The 17,447-nt window shown below is 34.5% G+C and overlaps 2 protein-coding genes across 5 annotated transcripts in view; both read right to left on the reverse strand.

Moving 5' to 3' along the window:
• LOC145447879 (rho guanine nucleotide exchange factor TIAM2-like) overlaps positions 1-10,238 on the reverse strand; it is a 29,317-nt gene extending 19,079 nt beyond the window's left edge. The window contains exons 1-4 of one of the 3 annotated variants that reach the window (XM_080326147.1): positions 10,083-10,238; positions 9,254-9,376; positions 6,676-6,841; positions 5,809-5,866 (exon numbers count right to left, since the gene is read on the reverse strand). In XM_080326147.1, coding sequence (XP_080182273.1) covers positions 5,809-5,866; positions 6,676-6,734 — 117 coding nt within the window. In that variant the 5' untranslated portion in view covers positions 6,735-6,841; positions 9,254-9,376; positions 10,083-10,238. Of the gene's footprint in view, positions 1-2,975; positions 3,537-5,808; positions 5,867-6,675; positions 6,842-9,253; positions 9,377-10,078 lie in introns of those variants that run through there. The other 2 variants (XM_080326148.1, XM_080326150.1) reach the window with 2 other exon arrangements.
• Positions 10,239-10,381: 143 nt separating this feature from the next.
• LOC145447881 (voltage-gated hydrogen channel 1-like) lies at positions 10,382-16,859 on the reverse strand. Of its 2 annotated transcripts, XR_013917740.1 has the most exons (6): positions 16,142-16,859; positions 14,766-14,957; positions 13,571-13,745; positions 12,778-12,876; positions 11,868-12,245; positions 10,382-11,337 (listed from the first exon to the last, which is right to left on the reverse strand). XR_013917740.1 is itself a non-coding variant. In XM_080326151.1 (5 exons), the coding sequence occupies exons 1-5, from the start codon at positions 16,232-16,234 to the stop codon at positions 12,130-12,132; spliced, it is 675 nt and encodes a 224-aa protein (XP_080182277.1). In that variant the 5' UTR covers positions 16,235-16,859; the 3' UTR covers positions 11,801-12,129. The 2 variants fall into 2 exon arrangements, 1 of the variants encoding a protein (XP_080182277.1); XM_080326151.1 differs by lacking the exon at positions 10,382-11,337 and having other exon boundaries at positions 11,801-12,245.
• Between the last annotated feature and the right edge of the window lie 588 nt (positions 16,860-17,447).

Raw genomic sequence — 17,447 nt, forward strand, 5'->3', positions numbered from 1 at the left:
CCAAGTTATCAACAAAACATACAGGTATTAGGTATATAGAAATTATATGGCTGATTTACTGTAACTGATTCACTTTTTGAACAATCTAGGCTAGGCCTATCGTTTGTTGTAGAGTTGAACAGGAAGATACCAAGTTCATATCATAAAGGTTTGTGATGATGTCATATGATAAAAGTTTGGATGCAAATTCAATCATTCTCTCTAGTAATCAAAATTATGCTAGGTTGATCTATAAATCAACTGCTAGGTCCTCCAAACCAGATTTTGTTGTTGAAGCAGCAATGTAATATATTGTAACATGCAAATTGGCATTGCAAACTTGGTAAAACCAACCGACATTTTATGGCGGTCTAAAATGAATAATTTGATTGTAACTTTTTTCCTGTACATTTTCAAGACAAAGTTCTATGGAAGTGAGATAAAAACATGTAGCTTCCGCAGCTTTTGAGCCCAAAACTAGCTTTCTAGCATAAGCGGGTGTCAAGGTATGGCAAAATTAGCTATTTTCAGCTCGTTCGGTGAAATTGCTCGGCCACTAGAGGGTGCAGGAACCTAAAATTATGATAGAAGTTATTCATTCGAGATTTGGGACCAAATATCAAAGGCACTTTTTGAAATTCAAATTTTTCTTTTTTTCACTCCACCCTAATAAACTGTGTCGCAATTATTCTAATAGGCTAATAATCTTATTTATAACAGCTGAAAATTTAGTTGTGCAACTCGGCTAACCAGTAACTCAGAATGCAAAATATTCAAACAGAAACAAATTTTAAACACAATGCTGATGCTGCCACAATTTTTTTGATAAACTGCCCGAGATTTGACAACTTCTAACAATCAACTCATGAACAACGTCGACTGAATGCAAATCAAAATATAATTTTGCATTCCCAGACACTTTTCCAACCATTATTCACAGCGTACAATGCAGATACATGACCCTTTCCGATAAAATAACTAATAACGGCGTCATATCGGATGCATTTTTGGCCTCAAGGGACAAAAGTGATACGCTTATCACGCGTTAGATCAGCGTTTTGCTTTGAACGAGAGCTCATAATCTGAAATGTCTTGAATGACGTACACAAATAGCTGACAATATCGTCACCATATTCTTTACAAAGCATATATTCATAAAATCAAATACTTTAATCTTATCAAAGCTGTTTATAAACAATAAGCTAATTATGCAATGAAAAACTGTTTAAAAATAACTTTTTTTTCAAATATAACTGGCTACCTCATGAAATTGTTACGTTGTCTAAAAATACGATGCACACCATATTTGGCTCAATTCCAACCTGCATTGTACAAAATTTTGGATTTGGAAAAAAATACTATTTACGGTGGCAAATTTTTTATTCAATATAGATCCGCCCACTGTAAATAATGTTTGAAATCTTAAATTTTGAACATCGATATCCTTGCTTCTACAGGTTGGAATTGAGGCAAAATTGTTGTGAATCGTTTTTTTGTCAGAAAACCTCACAATTTCATGGGGCAGCCAGTAAAATTTGAATTTTCTTTATATTTATCCTTACTAAATAAATACAAAATTTTCACTATAGTAACTAATGTTTTTTTAGGAAACCCAACAATTTTATCAAGTGCCCACTATGCATGCTGAAACATTCCTGAAATCTATACTATTAATATATTATGAAGTAAAACTGCATCTGAACAATAGGCTAACTACACAAATGCATACTGAAATTATACTGTCATAGTAAATTGTATTTGAATACCTGTGAAGGTACAATATACAATTGAAAAATAAATTCATATTGAAATGAACATGAATTTTTCAGCTGATGATTGATGTTAGCCTAAAATATTCAGGTTTATTTCAATGTGAATGTACTATTCAACTGCATTACATCAAAGCCTGTTCACTTCACAGGACCTGTCCTCAAACGATTATTTCTTCACTAAAACTCTAAAACACTTTCCCTAGCTAATTTGATACTCTGGGTATTTGGTTACTTGGACATCCTGTGTGACTTGAGATGTAGGGCCTATAAATTGAAACATAATCCAGGATTGGTGGGAAATGTGTTTAAGATTACTGAAACTCAGACTGGTATCTACATAAAATCAATGAAAACTTGCTTTTTACACTCTAGCTGGAATGGCAATGAATCTAGAAGCAGTTAAACCGTAAATCACTACCCTGTATACTCCCAACTGTCTGATAAACTGAGATTATAAATGAAATGACATGAAATAGACTAGAGTTAACTTGGGATTGAATTTGAAATCTCATACAAAACCAAATTTTACCGGCTATTTGAAGTTGCTGGAGTACAAAATGTTGGATTTGCGATAATAGTATTTACGGTGGGTGGTTCTATCATCAATAATTAAGAATTTGCCACCGTAAATACTATTGTCGCAAATCCAACATTTTGCACAATAACCTCGCTTATGCCGTTTGGAATTTAGCAAAATTTGGCATGTAGCATTATTTTAGCTAGCCTAACCATTTTATTTAATAGCCGGTAAAATTTGAAGAAAAAAGTTATTTTGAACAACCCTGCTAAAGGAACTTTTAGAGGCACAGAACTTCAATATACAATTGAGTAATATATTCATAATGAAATAAACCCAAATATTTTTTGACACTTGTTAAGGGTAATATAAATTTATTTTGAATTCTCTACTACTTGCTGACGATTGCCCCTGACAAAATTCAACCGAAAATATCATAGTTTATTTAAACATGATTATATCAGCCAAGAGCCTAATCTCAAAATGTACTAACTAAAAAATCTTAAATGTAATTCAAACTACAAACACGACTCAGTCGTATGAATTGGTATCAAAAGCAGCAAGCACGGAAAGAGTCGATCATATTTCATAAGTTGGTGGAAACTATGACGTTTGATGGCCGCCAACCATTTCCTGCCGCCCATACTAGGAAATAATCTTATTTCAAGCAATTCAGCTATTAGGTTCAAACGAGAAAAATCACTCACCTTTTCAAGCAACCATCAAAAAATATGTGATATATTTGCTCAAATTCAACGGCAGAGATTATAGATTCCAGGTTCGAATTTCTCAATCAAATCATCACCTTCAGACTGCGCAGCCATATAATTAAAATCTGTCTACTGACAGCAATTATCGTTCTTATTATAATCGTTAACGTCATGAGGGCAGAAAAATGAAGAAATACTCAAAACTGATAACACAGTTAACTGTAGTCTCACAATGACCTAAAAATTCCTCGACAAATGAACTTATCCTCTGAACGAATTTGTAATAAGTCACAACCTCTCTTCACAGTTGATATCTACCTTTTGCTAGACTCCCATTATTTAGCAGCCTACATAATCTCTGTATTGTTACACATAAAGGTATCAATATAAATTATTCTTTTGTTGGGACATCGTTGCCTGTTGATAACACAATAGGGTGGAGAGGGTCATACAAAAACAGAATACATTCCAGAACTAGTAATGGGTGAGTATCTGAAGCTATTTAGCAAACAAAAATGACAGCAAAACTTACATTTATACATTTACAGGACAAAATAATTTGTGGTTCTGTTACAGCAAGACATGGACAACCATATAATTCTAGTGGTCTAATTATTACATAATTTGTGAAATATATCATAAATTTGTTTTTCCTGAAAATGCTACAGGAGATCTGTATTGTGCGAAATAAGCCAAGCTTCTTCTACTAACATTTTCCATTTCTCATGCTTAATAGAATCAAATTTGATTTGGTACTGAACTATATTAGTGTTGCATTTCTTTCCAATTCATAATTGAATTCAATTCCTAAGTTTTTGCGAATCCGGCGATTCTAATTCTAATCTAATTTAGAAATAAATTGTGTAGCTATAACTTTAAATCTAATATAATTGGGAGAAAATGTGTAGCTATAGTTTTATCTCTAATCTATTTAGTAAAAAACCGTGTAGCAATAATCCTAATTCTAATCAAATTTGGAAATAAAACTATAGCTACAATTTTATCCCTAATCTAATTAAGAAAAAAAATTGTGTGGCTATATTTCTTATTGTAATGTAATCTAAAAAAATTGTAGACATCTAAAATTTTAATTCTAATCTAATTCGGAAAAACGTGTAACTATCATTCAAATTTTATGATTCCATAATCTGAGAAAAACTGTGTAGCTATAATTTTAATTCTAATCAAAACTGTGCACCGCAGCTATAATTCCAATTCTAATCTAATTTGGAGAAATAAATGTGTGGCTATCATTCCAATTGTAATCTAATTTGGAAAAAAAATGTGTAGCTATCATTTCAATTGTAATCTGATTTGGAAAACACTGTAGCTATCACTCTTATTTTAATTTAATTTGAAAATAAATGTGTACCTATCATTCAAAATCTAATTTAATTCGGAAAAACTGTGTAGCTATCATTCTCATTCTATTCTAATTTGGAAAAAAGTTCGACAATTTTCTAGCAGTCCAACTAAACTTACAGCCAACAGAAACACACCAAACATCCCACTTTTCTGCAAAACACAAATTGAAAAGATACCGACAAATCTCCTTCAGAACTCGCACAAAACAAAGGCCAGCCGTCTCAAGCACATTATCGAGACTATGTTTCTATGGCAATGACAATCGTCCATATTATCAAAGGAATGTGGAGAGTGAAAAATCTCAAGTGGATTCCAAGTGAGGTGAATCGTTTCAAAAAAAGGTGTTCGTTTTTTCAAGTAAAAAAGAGCTTCTAGGATATGCAGAACTTCAACATACAATTCAATACGGTAGTATATTGATATTGAAATAAACCTGAATATGTTCGGCTGACACTCGTCAGAGTAATTGTCGGCAACTAGTATAGAATTGGGAAGAACATTTTTTATCACCAAAGTAATAATATAATAAAACTATATAAAGAATTAAAATTCTGGATTGAAAAAATCTCAAAACGCGATGCAAATTGGGTGAGAATACGTCAGACACAAAGGAAAGGACGTAGTTTATTTTTGTCCTTGATGTTTTTTTTGCAGCATATACACCGACTCATGATACACATACACACGATCTGCGCATATGCATACCATAAATGCATGATGTGCATATGCCGCTGGACAAGGAAGGTGCAGATATAGCCTTGTATGGCATGAGTGCCAAGCGGGGAAGTCATGGATACCAGTTTTAATAATCAGGTCTTTGGTCTGACCCGGACGGGGATCGAACGCACGACCTACCGATCAAGAAGCAGGACGCTTCACCATTACGCTATCTTGTCGGTTACAAAAATCATACAAACCAGTGCAAGAAATCCACAATGAAAACATAAAACTTGAAAATATATGAAATATGCCGCAAAAAATTGTGTAATATATTCGTAAGTAAAATATAGGCTTATGTGTTAAAATACACTTGAATAATAATGAAATTATGAATGCAAACCATTCTATATCACTAGAACAGAATTGAAAATAGTGGGTTGAATCGGATTGAACTGAAAACTGAACAGTGAGTTCAATGACTTGGACTCGAGTCAACACACTAAGACTCGGACTCGACCTACTGCTCAGTGCTCACTGACTTGGACTTGACTCGGTGGTGAATTGAAAATGAGTCGAATTGACTCGAGTCAAAACTATAAAAGTGAGGTTGACTTGTGACTCGGACCTTTCGTCTTGGTTACAACACTGGAACATGTGATATGATTGTATTTGTTGATATACAATATTCTTTCCAATTCTCTACTAGTTGTTGACGGTTACCCCTGACGAGTGTCAGCCGAAAATCTTTGGGTTTATTTCATTAAAATATATTACAGGTACTCAATTAAGTATGAAAGAGACTTACCGGATGATATTCATCTGAAAATTCGTTCAGTTTGACTTTCAAAAGAAGAAGTGTGGTCCTGAAAAATGACAGTATGCTAGCGCCCACTTGTGCTAACCTAATTTGTGCCAAAAGGAGTTTGTGATGCATTTCAAAATATACATTGAGTCATCAATTTGACTTGTAAATTCGAATTTTTGGCCTGCGACGTCATATTTTGAGACATGATTGTTGATATACAATTTTCCTTCCAATTCTCCACTAGTTGCTGACGATTGCCCCTGACGAGTGTCAGTCGGAAATATTCGGGTTCATTTCAATATCAATATATTATTCAATTGTTCATTGAAGTTATATTATGGCAGGGCAACACTAATAAACAGAGAGAACTTGGACAACTAGATAATTGTAATTACCTAATTCAATTTCCAAGTTTACACGAATTCGGTAATTCTAATCTAATTTGAAAAAATTGTATAGCTATAATTCTAATCTAATTTGGAGAAAACTGTGCAGCCATCATTCTAATTCTGGTCTAATTTGGAAAAAATGCAAGCCCTCGACCAAATCTACTTTTCAAATCACCTACTTGAGTAGGCCTACATTACAGAGGTTCATTTTCTACTTCTACTCGCACTAGTCTTACTGTGTCTCCAAAATTGCTGCTTCTTGAGTAAGAATAAGAGTAGAAGTGCAAGTAAATTTTCCTTACTTGACAGTTCTACTTTTACTTCTACTGGAGTAGTGACACTGACTAATTTGACCATTTCTGCTCATAACCTAACGAACAAAAATACTTCAATGAAATATAGTTTTATATACGCTCCATTACATTAATCGATATTGATACTATTCCCAACTTTTTTACTTACAGAAAATCAAACTAACCTTCCAAAAACGTAATCTCCATCCTCAAAATCGCTGATGGCTTCTGAATCCCAATTCATGACGATGTAGGATATTCTGCACTTCCCAATAAAGCTTCGAAAATGCCTTCAAATTTCCCAACATTGTTGATACGTGAAATCCATCCTTGCCTCGGGATAAAGATTAACTGAAAAACATAAATAAAGCATAAATAAAACTAAGCCCTTCAGAATCTTCAATAAAAATGAAAGCTCGATAAATTTAGGTACAAATTAACAAGGAATTCGCTCTAAATGTTGTCAACGCTTGCTAAATAGTGAGCCAAAGCTATAAACAAATGAAGTCAGAGAAAATCTATCCACAATATCAAAGTCTCCATTGCCGTGCTAGCTAACATCTCAATGCCAAGGCTGAGACCAGACTTCTAGTTTGTCGAATAAGACTAATTAGAGCAAATTGCTGGCAATCTACTTGTAATCTCAATTTGTGAAATGTTTCAATGGTCTTATTTTAATTCTAATATAATTTCGTATGTTCCTGAAAATGCTACAGGAGAACTGAATCGTGCAAAACAAGCCAAGTTTGGTGTACAGACATTTGTCATCCTCATAGATTTGGTATGAACTGAACTAATTGGGAGTTTATTTCAAATTCCGAGTATTTGCAAATTCAGTATTTCTAATTCCAATTTAATTCCGAAAAATCATTGAAGCTATTATTCCAATTCCAATCTAATTGCAGAAATCTGCGTAGAGATCTTTGTAATCTAATTTGGAAAAACAGTAACTATCATTCTAATTCAAATCCAACTTGGAAAAAACTGTATTTTTTTCTAATTCGAAAAAAAAACTGTCCAGCTATCATTCTAATTCTAATCTAATTTGCAGTAAATGGTGCAGCTATCATTCCATTTCTAATCTAGTTTGGAATAAATTCTAATTCAATTCTATCTTATTTTGAAAAAGCAAAAACTATCATTCTAATCCTAATCTAGTTTGGAATAAAGGGTACAGCCATCATTCTAAGCTAATTTTGAAAAAACTGTAACTACAGTTCTAATTCAAATCTAATTTGGAAAACAACCGTGCAACTATCATTCTAATTCTAATCTGACATGGAAAAAATTGTGTAGCTATTATTCTAATTGTAATCGCATTTGGAATTAACGGTACAGCTATCATTCTAATTCGAATCTAATTTGAAAAAAAAACTGCGTAGTAGCTATCGCTCTAATTCTAGTCTAATATAAATAGCTGAAATTTTCTAGCAGTTGGCTAAGTCTGGTTGAGACAAACTAGCCAATGATCAATCCATGATACGGCAGCAGACACTTGAAAACTGAATTATATCAAACAGTGACTTCCATTAAGAAACCTCCGCTGGAACCTTGCGTTTACATTGCGGACAAATTCCGATTTTGGAGACAATTTTTATATAAACAAGACTGAAGCTCCCACGGGCAGATGTCACGATCTCGAATTCAAAGCCAATGTTTGCGGACGATATGATCAAGTGTTTGGCGAGTGTATTCCAATGTGTGGGTAGTAGATGTATTAACCCGTTGCGTATGCTTTAACCCTGTGTGCCACTTTATTTGAGACATTTTATAGGTTTACTAGGTCAGGTGACTATCAATGTAATGTAGGCTACTATCTACCACACATTACCTAGGAACCTAGAAATTTTTTAGTTTTTCCAAATTAGATTAGAATTAGCATTAGTAAATTCGTAAAATTGAATTAAATTGTAAAAATTGAATTAAATTGCAAATTAGACAGAAATGCAACGACAATCAAACTCAGCTCATACCTCATTCTCATAATTATGACAATGGAAAATGTCTGTGCAGTGAGCTTGGCTTGTTTCGCATGATCGAGTACTGTAGCATTTTCACGAAAACCATAAATTAGATTAAAATTGGAATTATCTAAATTATAAATTATAAAAATTGAATTGACTCGACTCGAGTCTGACGCGAGTTTTTGGTAACTCGACTTGACTCGAGTCATTTTTTTTCAAATGCGCAAAATGACACGACTCGAGTCAATTTTTGTATTGATTCGACTTGTACTGGAGTCATTGTGCACGACTCAAACCAAGTCATATGGCTCGAGACTAGGATGGCAAAAGCAGGCATTTCATTGTAGGTTTGACGAATAGTAAAGTTGTCACATGATTGATATTTTGTCTATCAGTACTGATACTTGGAAAATAGGGCCAGAAAGTGTTATGAGTGAGAAAAATTACGATAATAGGAATACACACCATTCTATATCACTCGAACAGAGTTGAAAAAGTGGGTTAAACCGGACTGAACTCAAAACTGAACATAATGACTCGAACTCGAGTCAAAACCCTCTACTGGCTGACATGGACTTTGACTTGACTCGGTGATGCATTGAAAATGACTCGAGTCAAAACTGTAAAAGTGAAATTGACTTGTGACTCGGAACCTTGTGACTTGGTGACAACCCTGCAGTCATGTGAGAAAATAATACTAATGATTATATAACTGTTTTCAAACTAAATTCTATCTTCCATTATGGAGACCAGCATTCCGGAATTAAGGATTAATGGGAAAAGGAAATGATATTCTTACCTCATAGCTACCAATGGCCGATTCATGCAGCAATCTGGGAGTTAAACACAGGAAGTCCGCAGTAATCCAGCAACTAAACGAGAGAAAGCGGAAATATTTGTTGACGTCATCTCGAATGCAAAGCTGAGAGTAAACAACGTTCATGGTTACGCATTAGGCTGCGTCGAAACTGATATAATAAGCTTTACCTTGCGAATAGACTAGTTTGTGAAAGTATTCATCTACAGTGCTGAAGTAGAAGTAACGCCATCAAATTCCACTCATGTATCCTACATGTTGTATTTATTAAATGAGTGTTTTAAAAAAATTCGAATTTCGAAATTGTTAAGTTATCTACAATAGCGATGCAAAAGAAATTTGAGGCAATTCCAACCCATAGAAGCGAAGTTATCGCAGTTTTTCATCAATCATTCTTGGATTACCAACCATCAATGCTATTCTTGCAAAATCAAAACCTCCAAATGTAATAACTTCACTTCTAACAGTTGGAAGTGAGAAAAGTTTTTCATGAATCGTTCTTTTAGGCAACTTAACAATTTAATGGGGTTGACAGTAAAATTTGAACAAATTCTTTTACTAAATATAGACATTTCAATTGGCTCTGCCGCGGTTTGTACTGGTTGGAATTGAGCCAAATTTGATGAGCAGCCTAACAATTTAATCAGCGAATCCCCGGAATCCGAATGAAAAAGTTGTTTCGGAACCTTATTCCACAGTGACTAAGTAGCAATTTCCAAATAAATTAAATAGTAAGTATCGTAGGTTGAATTTTGCCTTAAAAACTGAAGACTGTTGAGGAAAAGTAGTGTTAGCCTAAAACTGTACCTACTTGAGTAGGAAGCACAAGTAGGCAAACTACTTTGAGTGCTTTGAAAAGTAGAAATACTTCGTTCGACCGACTCTGGCAACCGGTGACTTGTAATTCCTGAAATATAAATTCGAGACTCGTTTGATTTCTTGTCCTATTAAAAAAAAGATTGCAAAAAATGAAACTGATGGCAACTTACATTTTAATAGACTTAGAAATTGATACCAATTTGAAGGTGGATAGGCGTCGACTTTCCTGGTAAAAGGGGTGTGTGGCAAACCTTCACTAATAGGCGCAAATGATCACACCCACACAGTTGAATGTCAAGGTATTATATTTATTCACATTTGTACTTTCTGGACATTGGAAAATCATCGATCTTACTGCATAAGTTGAAGGCAAAATAAAAAAACGGTTAGATTGCACACCATCACACGTATCAACACCGATAAACACTAAAATACTATTGCAAATGGTACCAGTAATATTGCACGAGAGAAAAATGACAAAAAATAATTCGGTTTTATCACTACGTCGTATCTTAGTTTAATGTGAATGTTCATGAGTATTATTTGGGTACTTGGATCTAAATCGAGTATTTACTCTAATGGTTTGAGTCGAGTAATGAAACATGAGTACTGAAATATGGGAGTTGATTTATCAACGAAAATTATAGTTTTGATACAATTTTCCACTGTGGAAGACTTGAAACCTCGATTGGTGGTATCGCAGGATACGAAGCATGTAGCACAACAGGGTTGTAATGACTCAAGTCTTGACTGGACTCGAGTCAAGATTTTTTTGATGACTCGACTTGACTCGAGTCATTTTTTCAAATGCGTAAAATGACTCGAGTCGAGTCACATGACTCGAGACTAGGACGGCCAAGACAAACATTTCATTGTAAGAATAGTAAAGTTGCGTATCATTGGTATTTGGTCTATGAGTCCTGATACTCGGTAAATAGGGCCAGAAACTGTTAAAACTGCGGAAAATTAAAATATTATGAAGAGCGAGCCATTGTATAAATGTATATCACTCGAACAGGGCTGAAAAAAGTGGATTGGCTGGGATTGAGCTGAAAACTGAACAGTGAACATAATGACTTGGACCCGGTCTCGAGTCAAAACACGATGACTCGGACTCGGCCCTCTACTAGCTGACTTGGATTCGGACTTGATTTTAGTCGAGTCAAAACTATAAAATTGAGATTGACTTGTGACTCGGAACCTTGCGACTTGGTTACAACCCTGTAGTACAACGCTACTCACTAGGGCTGTTCAAAAAGAACAAACTTTTCCTTCAAATTTCACTGGCTACTTGATGAAACTGTTAGGTTGGTTAAAAAAAACGCTGCACCCCAACTTTGGCTCAATTCCAACCAGCAGAAGTGAAATTCTTGCAGTAGAAAGTTTTGAATTTATCTTCAAAAAATGAAAAAATAAGATTTCAAAATTTTTCTATAGACACTATAAAATTGTTAGGCTGTCATTAGAGATGATGCACGCCATCTTTGACTCAATTCCAACCACTAGAAGCGAAGTTATTGCAGTAGAAAAATTTTGATTTGAATAAAATAGTATTTACGGGGACCAACTCTTCGATTATTTATTATAAAATTATGGAATTAGAAATTTCATTTTTTTAATGATAAATTCGAAACTTTCTACTGCAAGAATCTCGCTTCTACTGGTTGGAACGGAGTCAAAGTTGGTGTGTAGCGTTTTTTTTAACCAACCTAACAATGTTATGAAGTAGCCAGTGAAATCTGAAGGAAAATGTTTTTTTAACAACAACTCACGTTACAGGAAATGACATATTGGTCTGGATTAACCCACAGCGTTGTCGCAAAGTGCAATAAAATAAGTATAGTCTAAAAATACCAAATTATATTTAACGTGATGTAAAACTGGTATTATATTCATTGCGGTCACATGAAAGGTACACATTTGAGCCTTCCAGATCATTCGTACTAAAATACTTGACTCGACCTGAATCCTAATGTCTGATTCATAATCTAAACACTCAGATACTCAATTCTGCCCGGTCCTAACGATATCAAGCCATTTCAGGCGTCTGTGGAATGAGTTTCGTGATGCAATTTTTCATTCACGACGTCACTTTCCGATAAGTCCGGCATCTTGATCCCGTTCTGCAGGAGAAATTCGCGCAACTTTTCGATTTCTGCAATAAAATTGTTGACTAGTAAGTAAAAGCAAAGTAAGTTAAAAAGCGAGTATTCTAACCCTATTTTTGCCTATAAATACTGGAAACTGTCCAGCGGAGCCATAACTGCTTGAGACTATTTAGGATGTCAAATCATAGTATTTACGGTAGGTAGATCGATAATAAGTAAGTAAATACTAGTTTTTCAAAACCTGAATTTTGTTCTCCAAAAACTTCGCTTCTACGGGTTGGAATTGATCCAAAATTGTTGTGCGTGATTTTTTCAGAAATCTCAACAATATCACGGGGTTTCCAGTAAAATTGTACATTTTTTTATTAATTAAATCCAAAACTTATTTCTTATTAGTAATGCTTCTATACGTTGGATTCGAGTCAAAAGTGGCGTGCAGCGTTTGTTAGGCAATATAACCATTTTATCAAGTAGTAGCCAGTTGAATTTGGAAAAAAATCAGTTATTCTTGAACAGAACTAACGCACACGCGATTACTTTCCAGACCTTCACAATCTATTTCTACTTGAAATAGTTCACCTGTATCTTTTTTGTCGATATCGCTTTCCATCTCTTCTATCGTATGCTTGAGAGCGTGAACTCGGTCGTCTGCTTCTGTCTTCACCGTTAGGATGATTCCTGCCAAAAAAATTTGCTGTCAAACCAGACTTGAGCAGACCACCAATCTAGTTGGTTGTCAGTCACCTGACTACTGGTTTTCGAGTAGCTCTGGTTCCAGTGGTGAATTTTTAAAAAGTGAGTAGTTCTACTTCTAGTCCTAATTTTTGAAAAGTAGTTAGTTCTAGTTCTAGTTGCAAGTTTTGAAAAGCAAGCAGTTCTAGTTTTCATTCTAGTATTGAGTTTTGAAAATTGAGTTGTTTTAGTTCTAGCTCCAGTTGCGGTTTGAAAAGTGAGTTCTAGCTCTAGTTGCATATTTTCAAAAGCGAGTAATTCTACTTCAAGTTACGAGTTTTGAAAAGTAGTTAGTACCAGTCGAGCATTTTGAAAAGTGAGTAGTTTTAGTTCCTAGTTCTAGTTACAAGTTTTAAAAGTAGTTAGTTCCAGCTGCATATTTTGAAAAGTGAGGAGTTCTAGTTCTAGTTCCATGTTTTGAAAAGCAAGCAGAGTTTTCATTCTAGTATCGAGTTTCAAAGAGTAGTTCTAGTTCCAGTTACGCATAATTTTCAAAAGTGAGTAGTTCTAGTTGTAGTTGCAAGTTTAAAAAGTGAATAATTCTAGTTCTAGACATGAGTTTTGAAGAGTGAGTAGTTCTAGTTCCGAGTAGCATATTTTGAAAATCCAGCATTCCGCACAAGTCTACAGCGCTACTCACCGTTCACAACTCTCACAACTCGCCACAAACGCAGCATTATCAGCAATCCTATTGCAGCCAGAGCCTCTGTACCAATAAAGGTGACTGCAATGTCGCAGGCGAATGCGACCACGACAACGATAGCGTCAAAAATCTCCATCTTGTGCGACCAGAAATGATCCCAGTCGGCAATCAGCTGTAATTAAAATCGAAATAATTGCATGCCAGAGCCGGTGACGTCATATTTTGTGATACGATTGTCGATATACGCTGTTCTTTTCAATTCTCCACTAGTTGCTGACGATTACCCCTGACGAGTGTCAGCCGAAAACATTCGGGCTCATTTCAATATGAACATATACTATTCAATTGCATATTGAAGTTATGTACATCCAAGAAGTTCTAGAAAACTCTATATGTCTAAATAGATTAATTAGTACGAAACAGCAGTAATCTGATTCTAACTGAGCCTGGTTTTTGATGTGTTTCTTACTAATTCGAAATTTAATTCAATTCCCGATTTTTTGTGAGTTCAGCAATTCCGATTCTAATATAATTTGGAGAAACTGAATAGCTATCATTCTAATTTTAATGTATGCCTACTTCGTAAAAAATGTAGCCTATAGCCATCACACTAATTCTGATCTAGTTTGGAAATGACTTGTGTAGATATAATTCTAATTATAATCTAAGTTGGAAAAAAACTGCGTAGTTATATATTCTTATTCTAATCTAATTTGGGAATAAACGTGTAGCTATATTTTATAATTGCAAAACGCAATCTAATTCGGAAAAAATGAGGATCTACCATAGTAATTCTAACCTAATTTGGAAATAACTGTGCATCCATAATTCTAATTCGATTCTAATTCGGAAAAAAAATGCATAGTTATAATTATATTCTAATTCGAATCTAATTTGGTATTAACTGTGTTGATATAATTCTAGTGCTGTGCTACTATATTTTCTAATTCTAATCTAATTTGGAAATAACTGTGCACCGATATTTTCCAATTCTAATCTAATTCGGAAATAACTGTGCACCAATATTTTCCAATTCTAATCTAATTTGGAAGTAACTGTGCACCGATATTTTCCAATTCTAGTCTAATTTGGAAATAACTGTGTAGCTGTGATTCTAATATTAATAAGATTTTAAAAAGTTGGAAATTTTCTAGTTGACTATCTCTTACTAGAATGCCACTAAGTCACGTACCTTGAGTCCGATCTCAACCAGAAAAACGGATAATATCGCAATGGACATAAAATGAACCACTTCAGCCCCGACGCCCTCTTCAAGATCGCCGTCCTCTTGTTCGCAATTTTTGGATTCGGATTTTCTCAAATCCAAAATGATTTCGGTCATCACCAGAACGACATCAACAAGCGTCAGAACAATAACGCCAATCTGAATGCAAAAGAATCATGTCATAAACAGGCTTTGGAAAAACCAAGTGTAGTGGAATGATTCGATTTCACCATCCACTTGTAGGCTACATAAATTGTTGAATTGGCTAAAAAAAAACGCCGCACACCAATTTTAGCTCAATTTCAACCTACAGAAGCATTGCTATATAATAAAAACTTATTTAATGAAAATAAATATAAAAAATTTCATATTTTACTGGCTGCCCCCGTGGAATTGTTAGGTTGTATGAAAAAACAATGCACACTAAATTTGGCTCAATTCCAACCAGTGGAAGCGAAGTGGTTGAAGTACAAAATTTTGGATTTGAAAAAATGGCATTTACGGTGGCAAATTCTTTACTCGTTTATTATAGATCTACCCGCCATAAATACTGCGATTTGAAATTCTTAATTTTGAACATCAATATCGTCGCACCAAGTGACTACTACACGTTTCGTATGTTCTGATACGGCCAATCGAGCAGAGGACAATAATATCAAATTCATAATTCACATTGATAAATGAACTTATATTAATGGCAAGGAGTGTACTAGAAAGAATAATATTTCACAACTCAATTCGTATTATGGTACTAGTCATAATGAGCAATAGGTTTCCAAGTCTGTCATTAAGCAAAAGAGAGACAAAACAACTTGTGATTCACAATCGAGTAACTACACACTAGAGTTGTTCAAAAACAACATTTTTCTTTAAATTTTACTGGCTGTTGATAAAATTCTGAGGTTGCCTCCGTTCCAACCTTAACAAGGGAAGTTATTGATAGAATTTCCCAATGTAACTTACCAGAGTAACTTTGCTTTCATAGGTTGGAATCGAGCCAAATTTCATACACATTGTTTTCACATATTTTCACAACATTTTAGGTGGCAGTAAAATTTGGAGAAATATTTCGGATTTTGAATTAAATCCAAATTTTTTTACTCTAATAACTTTGCTTCTACAGGTTGTAAGGAATTTTATCAACTAGCCAGTAATATCTAAAGAAGAAAAAATATTGTTTTAAATAAATCCAAAGCTTTTTACTATAATAACCTTGCTTCCACAGGTTGGAAGTAATTTTATCAACTACCGGTAGTTCTTTTTGAACAACCCTTCAAAACACGACCAAATCGCCAAATGAAAACGATAAATTTTGTAACATACAAGAAAAACTTGGTTCTTACATGACATGGTTTTGAATGCAGGAAGTTTCTCAACTTTCGTTTCCAAGTGAAATCTTGAACGGGAGGTTCCATTGTTAGGTTCTCAACATCCATGTCTGTGGATTATGATTATGCTGTCGGCAAAATTTTGGCGATTTATAAAACGATCATTATAACACAGTACGGTAACTAATATTTGTCATAATTAAAGAGTTATGGATATTTCAACAATGACTGTTAAACCTTTGTGTATGAGACATCAGGTGAGTCATGTGCAGAGTTGTAAATCTAGAAAATCTCAGCTTTTCAAAATTGAATTTATAGCTGTATAGCAGTTAAAGTCCAGGCTATAGTGAGTCAAGTCGAACTATGCCCGACTGTAATTTTTCCGAACAAGGAGTTACACTATGATTGAGTCAATTTCACCATGTGATATTGATTCAAAGTCCTTTGAAATGGCCTTCTGAGTGGACATACGTGACACATAGTCATTGCTCATTGGGAACACTTCTCAATGTGACGATCGTATCAAAGTGTCAAAATCTCAACACTTAATCCATAATTTGAGGTATTTTGTAATGCACTACAAATGATACAAGCTAAATAACGACCAAATAAAAAGTTTCATTTTATTTACAAACATGGCGTCTCATTAAAAATGAAAACAAAACAATATTGCAACATCGTAAGGTTAGGCCATAATTGTGAATGGTGGTACGTGGTATTTTAATGCAGATTTTGCAGCGGCCCATCTTAATTGATAATAAACGACATATATATGCCTTATGCCATACCTTACTAATAAATATAATTAGCTTGTCTGTGTTCGGCATTTATGATAACTGATAAATATAGTGCAAACGGACATCGATGGTCTTTTTCATGTTATATTCACTTGTTTTTCTTCCATTAACCTCTTCAAGATATTGATATTTCCATACTACATTTATGACATCTCTACTCCGCAGACTTTTTTTTCTTCATACGCTTATTGACGCACGTCTATCCGGTCCTTTCTATAGCCGTAAGAACGAGCGACCCGTGGGAATGGACCAACGTTTCGCTTCGAAACGTTCTGCCAGGTACTCCCGCACTGTTAACGCCGGCTATTACCACTACGCTAACTACCCTGGTACCGAGCTGAACGAACAACAAATGATGAATCAATCAATCCCAAAGCATCACATCAAAGCAACCATTTTACATCTACTAAACCCCACACACATTCAAAAGCAAATCCGAATGAAACCGAACTGAGCAATGACTGCAATGAGCGACTGCAATGCTGCAGCAACATCGAGCTATAAAGCCGATAGGAAAGGATTTA

Source organism: Botryllus schlosseri, chromosome 10, assembly GCF_051294905.1.
Source record: "Botryllus schlosseri isolate E-star chromosome 10, Bs_hap1, whole genome shotgun sequence".
Taxonomy (NCBI): domain Eukaryota; kingdom Metazoa; phylum Chordata; class Ascidiacea; order Stolidobranchia; family Styelidae; genus Botryllus; species Botryllus schlosseri.